Here is a 15,919-nt window from a genome sequence, read left to right as displayed (position 1 = left end):
TTACATTTTAGTCATTTAGCAGACGCTCTTATCCAGAGCGACTTACAGTTAGCGCATACATTATTTTATCGAACCCACAACCCTGGTGTTGCAAACACCATGCTCTACCAACTGAGCTACATCCCCTGCCGGCCATTCCCTCCCCTACCCTGGAGTCATGAGTGGGCAGCTTGATGAGAGCCAGTCAATATTTAAATCACCCAGAAAATATACTTCTCTGTTGATATCACATACATTATCAAGCTTTTCACACATATTATCCAGATACTGACTGTTAGCACTTGGTGGTCTATAGCAGCTTCCCACAAGAATGGGCTTTAGGTGAGGCAGATGAACCTGTAGCCATATTACTTCAACAGTATTTGACATGACAGAGCAGCGAATAGAGCAGCGAATAGAGCAGCGAATAGCTTTGACTGGGCTGAGCGGGAACTGTGCTTCCGTAGAGGTAGTGGAGCTAGCAGGCCAGAGGTGGATGAACGTATTGCCCTCATTTGGGTGTAGGGTCTGATCAGAGCCTGAAGGTAAGGAGGTGCCGTTCCCCTCAAAGCTCCGTAGGCAAGCACCATGGTTTTGTAGTAGATGTGAGCTTCAACTGGAAGCCAGTGGAGTGTGCGGAGGAGCAGGATGACATGAGAGAACTTGGGAAGGTTGAACACCAGACGGGCTGCATCATTCTGTATAAGTTGTAGGGGTTTAATGGCACAGGCAGGGAGCCCAGCCAACAGCGAGTTGCAGTAATCCAGACGGGAGATGACAAGTGCCTGGATTAGGACCTGTGCCGCTTTCTGTGTAAGGTAGGGTCGTACTCTGCGAATGTTGTAGAGCATGAACCTGCAGGATCGGGTCACCACTTTGATGTTAGCGGAGAACGACAGGGTGTTGTCCAGGGTCACGCCAAGGTTCTTTGCACTCTGGGAGGAGGACACAATGGAGTTGTCAACCGTGATGGCAAGATCATGGAGCGGGCAGTCCTTCCCCGGGAGGAAGAGTAGCTCCGTCTTGCCGAGGTTCAGCTTGAGGTGGTGATCCGACATCCACACTGATATGTCTGCCAGACATGCAGAGATTCGATTCGCCACCTGGTTATCAGAAGGGGGAAAGGAGAATATATATATATATATATGTATATGTATATATATAAAACATATGGGGATTGGAAGTGATGCAGACAATTACATTGATGGAAGTTACAATCTATCTGCAATATTAAAGCTGATCTACCCCCTAAAAAAAACACAGTGTAAAATAAGGGCATAATTTAATACAGTATAATGACTAAAATGTAAGAAATGTAAATGTAAAATGAGGTGGAAACTGAGCTGCATTTCCTAACCTCCTGCCAAACGTATGACCATATTAGAGACACATATTTCCCTCAGATTACTCAGACCCACAAAGAATTCAAAAACAAATCCAATTTTGATAAACTCCCATATCTATTGGGTGAAATACCACAGTGTGCCATCACAACTGCACGATTTGTGACCTGTTGCCACAAGAAAAGGGCAACCAGTGAAGAACAAACACCATTGTAAATACAACCCATATTTATGTTTATTTATTTTCCCATTTGTACTTTAACTATTTGCACATTGTTACAACACTGTATATATACATAATATGACATTTGAAATGTCTTTATTCTTTTGGAACGTTTATGAGTAAAATGTACTCTTTCTTTTTATTGTCTATTTCACTTTTGTTTATTGTCTATTTCACTTGCTTTGGCAATGTAAACATATGTTTCACATGCCAATAAAGACCCTTAAATTGAATTGAATTGAGAGAGAGACACACAGAGAGAGAGACAGATATTTTTTTCCAGTCAGAGCACAATACTCATGATTCAACACTGCCTGGTGATGTTACTGCATTCACGACTCAATACTGCCACTGTGGCTGAAATGTGTTACTGCATTCACGACTCAATACTGCCACTGTGGCTGAGATGTGTTACTGCATTCATGACTCAATACTGCCACTGTGGCTGAGATGTGTTACTGCATCCAGGCTGACTGACATTCCATGGCGGAGCATAAGAGACAAACAGCTTGCGCAATGTTGCTGCTGACGTCACACACACCCCCGTCGCTCACGCAGAGACCGGATCGAGGAACACACACACACACACACACACACACACACACACACACACACACTGGCAAGCTACAGTACATGCTCACACACTGATATGGATACACACAGAGAGACAGACAGAAGAGAATACTGAAAAATGGCTGTTCTTTGGTGTTTCTGCTGTAGGACAGAGTGACGCAGTATTCTCCAGGTGTGTGTGTTTTTGTGTGTGTGTGTGTGTGTGTGTGTGTGTGTGTGTGTGTGTGTGTGTGTGCGTGCGTGCGTATCACAGTATACTGTGTCTCCAGTTACAGGGCATTCTGGGCTGTTTGTGAGAAGGACTTGTCTGTCTGTTGACACTAGCAGCTTTCTGGATCATGACTGGGCAATTTGTGTTTGTCTGTGGATCAACTTCATCTTTATTTTCCCTACATGGTTATTCATTTTTACGTGTAATATTTACTTACATGTTAGCTTTGTAATATAGACTGTGTAATGGCTGATACAGTTACCATGTCATCAGTTATTATCAGACTGTGTCATGGCTGATACAGTTACCATGTCATCAGTTATTATCAGACTGTGTCATGGCTGATACAGTTACTGTGTTACAGTTATTATCAGACTGTGTCATGGCTGATACAGTTACCATGTCATCAGTTATTATCAGACTGTGTCATGGCTGATACAGTTACCATGTCATCAGTTATTATCAGACTGTGTCATGGCTGATACAGTTACTGTGTTACAGTTATTATCAGGGAATAACACATGCTTTGTAAATGATGATGACAGAGCTAAAATTGAGAATTGTACCAAGAGAAAATGCTAACCTTTACTGACCTTGTCTCCCTCTCCTCTCTCTCTCTCTCCTTCCCCCCTCTCTTTCTCCCTCCATCTCTATTTCCTCCAGGTGGTCTCTCCAGCTCTTTGTCCAACTCTGCTCTGGTCCGCTACACTAAAGACCAGCGTCCTACCACCCTCCCAATCCAACCCTTCACCTTCCACCACAAGTTCTCCAAGCTGTCCCAGCCCAAGCCCCTTCTTCCCCTGCTGACGGGCTACGTTGCTGGGATGCAGGCCCGGGGTGGAGGGCCTTCTGGAGGTCCGGAGGGGGCCGATGCGGTCGATGACGAACGATGGGAAGACTCTATGCATCGATGCCATAGTGGTGGTACGATGGGTGGGATGGTGTCAGCGGTGGCTCCACTTGGTCCTGGCTCTGTCCGGCCCTCGCCGCTGGGTAGCTATTCCCCCGTCCTCCTCCAGGGGGCGACCTCCAGCTCAGGGACCTGTTCTACCTGCACCCCCAGCCCCCAGACGCCTCGCAGCCTCTCCTGCCCCCAATCGGCCGGGCTCCTGCCCCTCCACCATACCCATCCACCACCAGCACGACTGGCGGCTGCCCCTCTGCCCCCCACTCCTCCACCCCCGCCCATGGAGGTGAAGCGGGATGAGGTGCCCCCCATGCTGCCTCCGGTCCAGGGCCAGTGTCGTCACCACCACCACCGTGGGACCCTGCCCGTCCTGTCGGCCGTGCCCCAGGACAGTGAGACTTCGCTGGGAGACGAGGAGACGTCAGACTCTGTGGAGGGGAGCAGAGGACCAGGGCCCAGGACACAACATGGTAGGTGTCTCTGTCTCAGTGTGGTCCAGTCAGTAGTTGTCATGTATGTGGTTGTGTCAGTGGGGTTGTTGGATTGTGGGTTGGCCAGTCCCCCTCATGTCTTCTACGGGTTTGTTTCATTCCTCTTTCACTCTTTCTTCTTCTTCTGTTCTTTATGTTGAACCTTATTTGTTCGCCGCCAACTCACCTCTCATGGTGATTTAACAGATCTACTGTAGTCATGGTGATTTAACAGATCTACTGTAGTCATGGTGATTTAACAGATCTACTGTAGTCATGGTGATTTAACAGATCTACTGTTATATACTGTAGTCATGGTGATTTAACAGATCTACTGTTATATACTGTAGTCATGGTGATTTAACAGATCTACTGTTATATACTGTAGTCATGGTGATTTAACAGACCTACTGTTATATACTGTAGTCATATATAACAAAGTCACGGTATTGGAGTGGCCATCACAAAGCCCTGGCCTCAATCCTATAGAAAATTTGTGGCCAGAACTGAAAAAGCATGTGCGAGCAAGGAGGCCTACAAACCTGACTCAGTTACACCAGCTCTGTCAGGAGGAATGGGCCAAAATTCACCCAACTTTTTGTGGGAAGCTTGTGGAAGGCTACCAAAAACATTTGACCCAAGTTAAACAATTTAAAGGCAATGCTACCAAATACTAATTGAGTGTATGTAAACTTCTGACCCTCTGGGAATGTGATGAAAGAAATAAAAGCTGAAATAAATTATTCTCTCTACTATTATTCTGACATTTCACATTCTTAAAATAAAGTGGTGATCCTAACTGACCTAAGACAGGGGATTTTTACTTGGATTAAATGTCAGGAATTGTGAAAAACTGAGTTTAAATGTATTTGGCTAAGGTGTATGTAAACTTCCGACTTCAACTGTATACTGTTATATACTGTAGTCATGGTGATTTAACAGATATACTGTTATATACTGTAAACATGGTGATTTAACATTTTCAACGTTCCTCTTCCTCTGCCTTCTACCATGTACACTTCGTCGACCTCTCTCTTCTCATTTCATCTTGCTTTCCCCAATCCTCCAAACCTACCCTCCTTCTCTTCGTCACCCCTCCGCCCGTCCTCCCCCACAGGACACCACCTCTCTCCCCAGACTCTGAAATGGAGGGAGTATCGTCGTAGGAACCCGCTGGGGGTGGAGAGGTGTTCCTCTGGGGGGTCAGGCGTACCCCTCCTATCAGGCAGTCTGGACGGGAATGGTCATAGGGGCGTGGCCAGGGGACAGCGAATCACACGACGGAACGTGTTTGACTTCCCTCCGGCCTCTAGTGACCATGCCCTGGGACGACTAAGTGGTGCACATATACTACTAACCCTGTTGATCAGATGCTGTGTGTGTGTGTGTGTGTGTGTGTGTGTGTGTGTGTGTGTGTGTGTGTGTATGTGTGTATGGTAGGGTGTGTGTTTGTGTGTGTGTGCATGGTAAGGTGTGTATGTGTGTGTGTGTGTGTGATTTTCTAATCGTACGTGTGTGTGTGTGTGTGTGTGTGTGTGTGTGTGTGTGTGTGTGTGTGTGTGTGTGTGTTCTCAGGCCAGTCCTTGAAGCAGCTGCAGCAGTACTATAGTGACTTCCTGCCAGACTACTTCTCCCTGACGGAGCGTCCTCCAGACGAGTTCTGTCTCTCTCCTGACGCCTCCTCTTCCTCATCGTCCTCCTCTTCCTCACAATCCCACGTCTCTGTGGACCTGCAGCAGAAGAGAGGTGTGATGGAGTGGTGTAGTACCTACAGTGTATTCGTAAAGTATTCAGACCCCTTGACTTTTTCCACATTTTGTTACGTTACAGCCTTATTCTAAAATTGATTTTTTTTTTTTTACATCTCAGCAATCTACACACAATACCCCATAATGACAAAGCGAAAACAGGTTTTTAGATTTTTTTGTAAATGTATTAAAAATAAAAAACAGAAATACCTTATTTACATAAGTATTCAGACCCTTTGCTATGAGACTCGAAATTGAGCTCAGGTGCATCCTGTTTCCATTCATCATCCTTGAGATGTTTCTAAAACTTGGAGTCCACCTGTGGTAAATTCAATTGATTGGAAAGGCACACACCTGTCTATGTAAGGTCCCACAGTTGACAGTGCATGTCAGAGCAAAAACCAAGCCATGAGGTCAAAGGAATTGTCTGTAGAGCTCCGAGACAGGATTGTGTCGAAGCACAGATCTAGGGAAGGGTACCAAAAAATGTCTGCAGCATTGAAGGTCCCCAAGAACACAGTGGCCTCCATCATTCTTAAATGGAAGAAGTTTTGAACCAACAAGACTCTTCCTAGAGCTGGCCGCCCGTACAAACTGAGCAATTGGGGGAGAAGGGCCTTGGTTAGGGAGGTGACCAAGAACCCTGATTGTCACTCTGACAGAGCTCTAGAGTTCCTCTCAGTAAAAGGCACATGACAGCCCGCTTGGAGTTTGCCAAAAGGCACCTAAAGACTCTCAGACCATGAGAAACAAGATTCTCTGGTCTGATGAAACCAAGATTGAACTCTTTGGCCTGAATGCCAAGCGTCACGTCTGGAAGAAACCTGGCACCATCCCTACGGTGAAGCATGGTGGTGGCAGCATCATGCTGTGGGGATGTTTTTCAGCGGCAGGGACTGGGAGACTAGTCAGGATCGAGGCAAAGATGAACGGAGCAAAGTACAGTGAGATCCTTGATGAAAACCTGCTCCTGAGCACTCAGGACCTCAGACTGGGGCGAAGGTTCACCTTCCAACAGGACAACGACCCTAAGCACACAGCCAAGACAACGCAGGAGTGGCTTCGGGACAAGTCTCTGAATGTCCTTGAGTGGCCCAGCCAGAGGCCAGACTTGAACCCGATCTAACATCTCTGGAGAGACCTGAGAATAGTTGTGCAGCAACGCTCCCCATCCAACCTGACAGAGCTTGAGAGGATCTGCAGAGAAGAATGGGAGAAACTCCTCAAATACAGGTGTGCCAAGCTTGTAGCGTCATACCCAAGAAGACTAGAGGCTGTAAACGCTGCCAAAGGTGCTTCAACAAAGTACTGAGTAAAGGGTCTGAATGCTTATGTAAATATTGTATTTCATAATTTATTTATTAGCAGAAATTTCTAAAAAAAATATTTTTGTTTTGTCATTATAGAGTATTGTGTGTAGAATGATGAGGGGAAAAAAATAAAAATATAATCAATTTTAGAATAAGGCTGTAACGTAACAAAATGTGGAAAGGGTCTGAATGCTTTCCGAAGGCACTGTATGTTTGTGCGTGTGACATCAGGATAAGAATCACTGTTGCTACTCCTCTTTACGTTCCTTCACTGTGGTACACTGCAGTATTTTAAGTGTAGTCTTTCTCTCTCCCTAGCTCTCTCTCTCTCTCTCTCTCTCTCTCTCTCTCTCTCTCTCTCTCTCTACCTGTAATCTCTCTCTCTCTACCTGTAATCTCTCTCTCTCTACCTGTTATCTCTCTCTCTCTCTCTCTCTCTCTCTCTCTCTCTCTCTCTCTCTCTCTCTCTCTCTCTCTCTCTCTCTCTCTCTCTCTCTCTCTCTCTCTACCTGTAATCTCTCTCTCTACCTGTAATCTCTCTCTGTACCTGTAATCTCTCTCTCTCTCTCTCTCTCTCTCTACCTGTAATCTCTCTCTCTCTACCTGTAATCTCTCTCTCTCTCTCTACCTGTAATCTCTCTCTCTCTGCCTGTAATCTCTCTCTTTTTCTTTCTCTCTCTCTCTCTACCTGTAATCTCTCTCTCTCTACCTGTAATCTCTCTCTCTCTCTCTCTCTCTCTCTCTCTCTCTCTCTCTCTCTCTCTCTCTCTCTCTCTCTCTCTCTCTCTCTCTCTCTCTCTACCTGTAATCTCTCTCTCAATCTTTTTATAACAAACGTCCCCCTCCCCATTTTCACAACAACTTTGTCAATAATGAAAACATGTCTATCTACTTTCAAGCCTTGCAAATCAACATTTTCTGCTTTAGGTTGGCCATTGGACATAATAACAACTAATTCTCATTATGGAAAGGAGAAAAGAGTGTGATTACCAATTACATAAAAGAGTGTGACTGCAGCCTGTATTACACTATACTTACTGAGAGGCTGTACCACATGTGAAGGGCCTCTTGTAATCGACTACCTCGTCTCTCGTCTCTCGCTCTCTCTCTCTCTCTCTTTCTCTCTTTCTCTCTCTCTTTCTCTCTCTCTCAGGTTTAGTCAAAGCCATCAATACAGCGGTAGATTTAATCGTGGCTCATTTTGGCACCAGTCGGGACCCTGATGTGAAGGTATGGTGTTCTACTGGGTGATTTTCCCCTAAAGATAATTATATAATACTATTCTATTTCATTCTGTGAATGTAGTTTGCTTTTTTGTTTCTATAGGAGACTGTTTTGATTTTGGAACATCAGAATTAGTCTATTTTTCCTCCTTTTCATAATTTCTCTTTCTCTATTTCTCTCCCCTTTTCTCTCTATCGATCGCTTCCTCTCTTGTTTTCTTTCCTCCCCTTCCACCACCTCCTCTCTGTCCTTCCTTCTGCATCCTGTTCACACTCTCTCCTTCTACCCCTCCCCCCTCTCCTTCTACCCCCCCTCCCCCCGTCCTCTAGGCGAAGTTGGGTAACAGTTGGGTGAGTCCCAACGTGGGCCACCTGATCCTGAAGTACCTGTGTCCGGCTCTAAGGGAGATGCTGGGGGATGGGCTGAAGGCCTACGTCCTGGACCTGATCATCGGACAGAGACGCAACCAGCCCTGGAGCCTGGTAGAGGCCTCCACACAACTAGGTATGTCTGGAGAGAGAAGGAGGATGAGGCAGGAGGAGGGAGGAGGAGGAGGAGGGTGGAGATGGAGAAGGTGGAGCAGGTGGAGTGGTGAGGAGGATGGTATTGATGATGATGATGATTATGATGATTCAGTAACGTTTATTTGTGAATGAAAGAGTCTTTAAAGGAAAGTGGCTTCACATGCAGTAGGGTCTCCGAGGTGTTGTAATTCTGACCTCCATCTCTCCATCCCTACATCAGGGCCATCCACCTGTGTTGTCCACAGCCTGTTCTCCAAGGTGTCCCAGTACTCAGAGCTCACCAACCACAGCATGAGACTCAACTCATTCATCTTGGGACTGCTCAAGTGAGTACCTCTCGATACGCTCAATACTAATGATCTGTTTCCTGTTGTCAGCATGTACGAGTGAAAGAGTCAAGTTAACTGACTATCTCTTTTGTTTCTCTCTGTTTCAGCTTGCGATCTTTGGAATTTTGGTTCAATCACCTCTACACTCATGAAGGTAGGAATCAAGCACACCTAGCTAAAGTCTTTGAAAGAAATCAGATTACTTTCTTGACCCAGGTTTGGTATTGTATGCTTCCGATAGTCTATAACCGTAGTCTTCTTCTTCTTCTTCTTCTTCTTCTTCTTCTTCTTCTTCTTCTTCTTCTTCTTCTTCTTCTTCTTCTTCTTCTTCTTCTTCTTCTTCTTCTTCTTCTTCTTCTTCTTCTTCTTCTTCTTCTTCTTCTTCTTCTTCTTCTTCTTCTTCTTCTTCTTCTTCTTCTTCTTCTTCTTCTTCTTCTTCTTCTTCTTCTTCTTCTTCTTCTTCTTCTTCTTCTTCTTCTTCTTCTTCTTCTTCTTCTTCTTCTTCTTCTTCTTCTTCTTCTTCTTCTTCTTCTTCTTCTTCTTCTTCTCACCGCCTGTCCCCCCCAGACATCGTAGTGGCTCACTACCATCCGTGGGGTTTCCTGCCGTTGTCCCAGGGGCTGTGCAAGCCTCTCTTCGAAGAGCTCCTCCTCCTCCTACAGCCTCTGTCTCTGTTGCCCTTTGATCTGGATCTGCTCTTTGAGCCGCGATTGGTCCAGAGGAGCCAGGAACACCTGAGAAGCAAGGAGCAGCTCTGCTCCATCTTCGCCGGCCAGGGCCTGGACCGATCAGCACGCTCCACCTTCCAACTCATGAGGGGGTGGAGCACAGAGTCACGGAGGGCGGAGTCTATGAGAGAAGGGGCGGAGGCTAAAAAGGAAGGAGGCGGGTCGGGGAAGAGAGAAAGGTTCGGGCTGAGACGAGAGGGGACGTGGCCTAGGATGGAAGGGGTTGGAGAGAGAGGGAGGAGAGAGGGGATGATGCAGAGGACGGGGTCGAGGAGAGAGGGGGTGGGGATGGATAGTTTAAGGGCGGGGCTTGTAGAAGCACAGCCAATGACAACTGAAGTAGGGACAGGGTTTGCAAACCTGTGGAGGGAGAGTGGGAGGGGGAAGGCCACAGGAAACAGAGCGAAGGGGGTGGGAGGAGAGGAGGAGGAGAGGAGGAAGGAGAGAGAGAGGGATTGGGCGGAGGAGGGTCGTCAGCGGCAGGAGCGTGATCGCCAGGCGGGCTGGTGGTACCAGCTCATGCAGAGCTCCCAGGTCTACATCGACCAATCAGCTCAGGGTGGGTCAAAGTTCGTCAAGAGCGAGAAGAGGAAGAAGTCTGCGGAGAGGCGGAGCCAGAGTCAGCAACTGCTCCCCAGGAAGGGCGTGGTGGAAGGGGCAGAGTCTAGCCAGGAAGGGGAGGGTCTTAGGGAGAGAAACAGGAAGAGCAGCTCCAGCTCCAGTGGTGAGTGGACAGGGTCCAGGGGAAGAGGAAGGCCCTCCTGGATGGGGAGTCCCCCAGAGTCAGTGCTAACCCAGGACAAGGAGAGGGAGAAGGATCCAGGAACCACAAGGGCCCCAGGAGCCGCAGCGACCCAGCCAGTGGCCCAGGCTGAAGACCCCTCCCAGGGCCAGGGCATGCGCTGGGGCAGGCTGTTTGGGTCCAACATGGGTGGTGGTGGTACCCCCTCCAGGCCAGGCGGAGCAGAGCATAGACCAGCCAAAAGCAAGAGGAGCAGGTGACTGAATTGAAGTGATGTAAACTGGTCCAGGTGATACAGTAATAAATGAGGTAACTCTTTATAGTACATTTCTCTTTGCTCTGTTTGTCCCTCACAGGCTGCCGTCTGGCTGGCTGACAGGTCTGGACATGTCCGTGCTGGACCTCGTAGCCCAGACGGTGGGGACGGGGACAGTGAAGAGGGTGGAGCCTTCAGCTCCTCCGGCCCCTCCCACTCTGAACCAACCCTCTCCACCTCCTCAGCTGCCACAGGAGAGCCAAACCAAACAGCCGTGGTAAGATCATACTTTTGAAGAAAAGACAAACCAAAGCTATACGATATATACGATTATTGTTTTGATCTTTTACCAGGCTTAAAGGCTAAAAACACACCAATACAATAAAAGTACACTAAAAACACAGCAATACAATGAAATTACACTAAAACAGAAACATGGACAACTAAAAAATACAGGATACAAGCAATAATATGTTTCTGTCCTTCCTTCCTTCACTCTTTCCTTCTGTCACTCCTTCCCCCCTCTCTCTCTCTCTCTCTCTCTCTCTCTCTCTCTCTCTCTCTCTCTCTCTCTCTCCCCCCCCCCCAGTGAGGTGCGTGCCCTGTGCCACCACATAGCCACGGAGCCTGACCAGCTGAGTTTCCATAAAGGGGACGTACTGAGGGTCCTGAGCCGGGCCGACTCCGACTGGCTCCTCTGCTCCCTGGGGGCCCAGCGGGGCCTGGTGCCTTTCATCTATGTTACCCTGAGGGGCCTGGAGGACAGCCAGGCGCCCCAGGGGCCTCAGGGGCCACACTGACCTGACCGACTCAACTAGGGTTCCAAAATTCTGGTTTTCCAGAAATCCCAGTTGGGAGATTCCTGGAATCAGGAGGGAATAAGCAGGAAATCTGTATATCCTCCAACCAGGATTGCTGATAAACCTGGGGATTTCGGGAAAGTTGCCGGAACTTTGCAACCCTAGACTGAACCCAGAGGCCACAGTAGAGGACGAGGGTGGAAGGTAGAAGGGAGAGCTGGAAAGGGGAAAAGGATTCAGAGGGCTAAATATGGATATACAGCATTCTATACTACCATGGATACTCATGGAGGAGAGACGTTGATATGACTGGTTTAAAGTGGAATTATTGTACTATGGAGAGGAGTATGAAACAGACGCAGACGCAAAACATGCATGAATGTACAGACACACACAGGCAAGGAAGCATGCACAAACACACAGACTTCCCTATGCATGCATGTACACTAAACTCATTCGAAGACAAAGACTACACATGCACGTGCGTACACACACACACACCAAACTATCTGAGGACCTTTTACAGAAACGAGACAAGGCTAGCTACAGACTGCCTTGGCCCCCATCATATACTGTCTGCTATCCCTAGCTGTGCTTTACTTTACCATGCTACAGAGAATACTCTATCTATCATTCACCTAGCTGTGCCACTCTTTGAATGTCAATGCTACGCTAACGCTAAATGCTAGTGCTAATGCTAGTGCTAATTGCTAATGGAAGATTTCAGAGACCGGTTAAAGGACTTGTCATCCAATGGATCCACGCTGACATGCTATTCTCTAAGGTTAATTCACCTAGAGATCCCCTGCCTTGTAGTAGGATGTAAGTATGAAAAGTCGTTTTTTTATAAAACAGAAAAGGAAAAACACCAAAATGTACAACACATTTTTAGTGTGATATATCTCTGGGTATGAGTTCTGACAGCTGTCGACAATCTGGACATCTCTCTGTGTGGAGTAAATACAAATGGATGACCGTTTTAAACTTGCTTCTTCGATTCATCATCATCTGCAGATTCCTGATTTTTATCATCTCGTTAACACAGTGGGCGCGTTCCACTGCCCAGGAGTTGCTGACGCATGCCAGATCTTACAATGCTTGGATAGGTATTTTACCTATCAGCTAACCACATCATATGTATGTTATAGCAATCTGTCAGTCGATTAAATAGTAGAGTACGTTGCACGCAACCATTGGTCTGAGCAGGGGAACACTACCAATGATTTTGGATGGACTGTCAAACCTGACTCTGATTGGACAAGCCCAAGAACATCCTCTGGCTCCTCCCTTCACTTCCTGTTGTTTTGATGGATGGGATGAACTGACCTAACACTGTAAGTGTCAGGAAAGAAAAGGGCAGAGCCGGGCCTAGTGCATGTAACCTAGCAACAGACGGACAACGTTTTGTGTCTTTTTACAGTTTCTTCACCCCTGTTCTGACCCCAAAACCCTAGCTCCTCCCACCTGCCCCGCCTCTCTTCCCCTTAACCAATACAACTGCACAGCTTTAGGAGAAGCTTACGGTACCAACGGGTACAGACAAAACCAAGTGGTTCAAGAGGCTATGATAAGTTTTCAACTATATGTGTCTATATATCTATCCATGCATACTGTAAATGCATATACTTACACACATTTATTTATTGATTAATGATGATATAATGTATTATTGTTGAGGAAAACCGTGTGAAAGGCAGCAGAGGTGGATAAAGAAAGAAGGATATCCAATGAAAGCAACACATGGCTTTGGAGGTCTGTTTAGCTGCTTTGGTGTTCTATACTGAATCTGTTGGTTGGACGGCTGTATAATCATCATTGCCACCCCCACCCCACACAAAACTCCCTATTGTAAAATCTCCAAATGGGTCTTCTAAAGAGAAAAATAATGTTTTAACGTGTAAAAAATACTTCAAATTATTCTGATTTGGTAGTATGTCATGAGAAAGAGAGTCATGTTTCTCGGGTTGAGAAAGAACCACAGAGAGAGCTACTGTGTTGGAGGTGTCTAGGTTTTGACCTGTGGTCCCTACATGATGTTTTATATATGTGACGGTGCGTCCAATCAGCCACTTTCCCTAGGTTTCAGTCGGGAAAAATAGTATATATTTTTTAGGGTGGGAGTCATCTTAAAATAAATGTTGGTGGCTTTGTAGGCATTTGTTGGTTTCAGATGTTTCAGATGTGGCCTTAGGTTCAGATTGAGCTGTACAGTAAACTAGAGCTGGCAAAGAGTTAGGGATTAGGTTTAAACCCTATATTATGTCAAAACCTTGTTTTGTAGATTAGGGTTTGGTAGAGCCAAAATAATCTACAATTAAATGATGTAAAGTAATTCAAAAATATATATATGGGTTAGCAAAACATAAAAATTGCCATGACGAATTCACACTGGACAAGAGTTAGCCCTAGATTCAATCAGACCAAGAGTTAATTTAGCTTGTAGATGAAGTTGTATTATTGTTCTTAAAAAAAAAAAAAAAAATGTTTTCAAATGTATTTAGTGCTTCCAGTATTCTCTTTTTTTGTACAGTTGTTTTATTTTTTAAATATAATTTCTGTCAATTCCTTTGGATTCTGCATAAATTATTTTAATATTTTGTTAGCTCTGATTGTAAATATATTTAATTTCTCCAATAATTATTTTTTTTAATATAGAAAGACTATGAAGTATGGATATGTACAGAACCTTTGGAACACATTCCTAGTATTGAGTTGCACCCCCTTTTGTCCTCAGAACAGCCTCCATTTGTCGGAGCATGGACTCTACAAGGTGTTGAAAGCGTATCACAGAGATGTGTCAAGTTGTCTGGATGTCCTTTGGGTGGTGGACCATTCTTGATACACATGGGAAACTGTTGAGTGTGAAAAACCCAGCAGCGTTGCAGTTCTTGACACAAACCGGTGCGCCTGGCACCTGCTACCATACCCTGTTCAAAGACACTTAAATATTTTGTCTTTCCCATTCACCCTCTGAATGGCACACATACACAATCCATGTCTGAATTGTCTCAAGGCTTACAAATCATTATTTAACCTCTCTTCGCCTTCGTCTACACTGATTGAAGTGGATTTAACAAGTGACATCAATAAGGGATCATAGCTTTCACCTGGATTCACCTGGTCAGTCTATGTCATGGAAAGAGTGTTCCTAATGTTTTATACACTTAGTGTATATTAATACATTTTTGCATTAATAACAAGCATTTGTAAATGTGAGTTAGTATCATGTTATGGGCATGGTAAAAGGACAGCTATGGGGATAAATACCTGCCAAAATGATTGTGATTATAACAATATATTTGTTCTTGTGTTTTTGGCACATACAGTGCCTTCAGAAAGTATTCACACCCCTTGATTTATTCCACATTTTGTTGTGTTACAGCCTGAATTCAAAATCGATTAACAATTCTTTTTTCTCACCCACAATACCCCATAATGAAAACATGAAAACATGTTTTTAGAAATTTTTGCTAATTTATTGAGGAAAATAATGAACTACAGAAATATCTCATTTACATAAGTATTCACACCCCTTTGCCATCACTCTCCAAATTGAGCTATTGTGCATCCAATTTCCTTCTATTGTCCTTTAGATGTCACTAAGTCCACCTGTGGCCAATTAAATTGTTTGGACATTATTTAGAAAGAAACACACCTGTCTATATAAGGTCCCACTGTTGACAGTGCATGTCAGAGCAGAAACTATACCATGAAGTCCAAGGAACTGTCCGTAGAGCTCCGAGATATGTATCTGGGGAACGGTATAAAACAATTTCTAGAATGTTTCAAGGTTTCCAAGAGAAAAGTGGTCTCCATCATTGGGAAATTTAAAATATGGAACTACCCAGACTCTGTCTAGATCTGGCCGTCCAACCAAACTGAGCAACCGGGCAAGAAGGACCTTGGTCAGGGAGGTGACCAAGAACCCAATGACCACTCTGACAGAACTACAGAGTTCCTTGGCTGAGATGGGAGAATCTGCCAGAATGACAACAGTCTCTGCAGCACTTCACCAATCTGGGCTTTACGGGAGAGTGGCCAGACGGAAGCCACTCCTGAGAAAAAGGCACATGACAGCATGCCTGTAGTTTTCAAAAAGGCATGTGAAAGACTCTGAGAGTATATAAGGCAAAATATTCTGTAGTCTGATGAGACAGAAATGTAACTGTTTGGCCTGAATTCAAAGTGCTATGTCTGGAGAAAACCAGGCACATCTCATCACCCGTCTAACACCACACATACCATGAAGCATGGTGGTGGCAGCTTCGTACTATGGGGATGCTTTTCAGCTGCAGGGACTAGGAGACTGGTAAGGATAGAGGGAACAATGAAAGGAGCCAAATACAGGCAAATCCGTGATCAGAATCTGCTTCAGAGTGCAAACGAGCTTAGACTGGGGGCAAAGGTTTACGTTCCAACAGGACAATGACCCCAAGCATACAGCCAAAGCAATGCTGGAATGGCTTCAGAACAAGAAGGTGAATGTCCTTGAGTGGCCCAGCCAAAGCAATAGTTGAATTCCATTTGAAAATCTATGGAAAGACTTGAAGAT

The 15,919-nt window shown here is 45.5% G+C and overlaps 1 protein-coding gene across 1 annotated transcript in view; it reads left to right on the top strand.

Moving 5' to 3' along the window:
* Positions 1 to 14,147, top strand: part of LOC121584278 (iporin) — a 31,841-nt gene extending 17,694 nt beyond the window's left edge. Inside the window, exons 4-13 of the mRNA XM_041900103.2 lie at positions 2,993 to 3,706; positions 4,824 to 5,045; positions 5,282 to 5,452; positions 7,918 to 7,994; positions 8,318 to 8,492; positions 8,733 to 8,838; positions 8,949 to 8,995; positions 9,409 to 10,567; positions 10,668 to 10,844; positions 11,157 to 14,147. Of these exons, the coding sequence (XP_041756037.2) occupies positions 2,993 to 3,706; positions 4,824 to 5,045; positions 5,282 to 5,452; positions 7,918 to 7,994; positions 8,318 to 8,492; positions 8,733 to 8,838; positions 8,949 to 8,995; positions 9,409 to 10,567; positions 10,668 to 10,844; positions 11,157 to 11,367 (3,059 nt within the window). The 3' untranslated portion in view covers positions 11,368 to 14,147. The remainder of the gene's footprint in view (positions 1 to 2,992; positions 3,707 to 4,823; positions 5,046 to 5,281; positions 5,453 to 7,917; positions 7,995 to 8,317; positions 8,493 to 8,732; positions 8,839 to 8,948; positions 8,996 to 9,408; positions 10,568 to 10,667; positions 10,845 to 11,156) is intronic.
* The last annotated feature ends 1,772 nt before the right edge of the window (positions 14,148 to 15,919 follow it).

This window comes from Coregonus clupeaformis, chromosome 16 (assembly GCF_020615455.1).
Source record: "Coregonus clupeaformis isolate EN_2021a chromosome 16, ASM2061545v1, whole genome shotgun sequence".
Lineage (NCBI taxonomy): Eukaryota > Metazoa > Chordata > Actinopteri > Salmoniformes > Salmonidae > Coregonus > Coregonus clupeaformis.
Note: the sequence above shows the minus strand (reverse complement) of the source record. Positions and strands in the feature narration are given on the sequence as shown.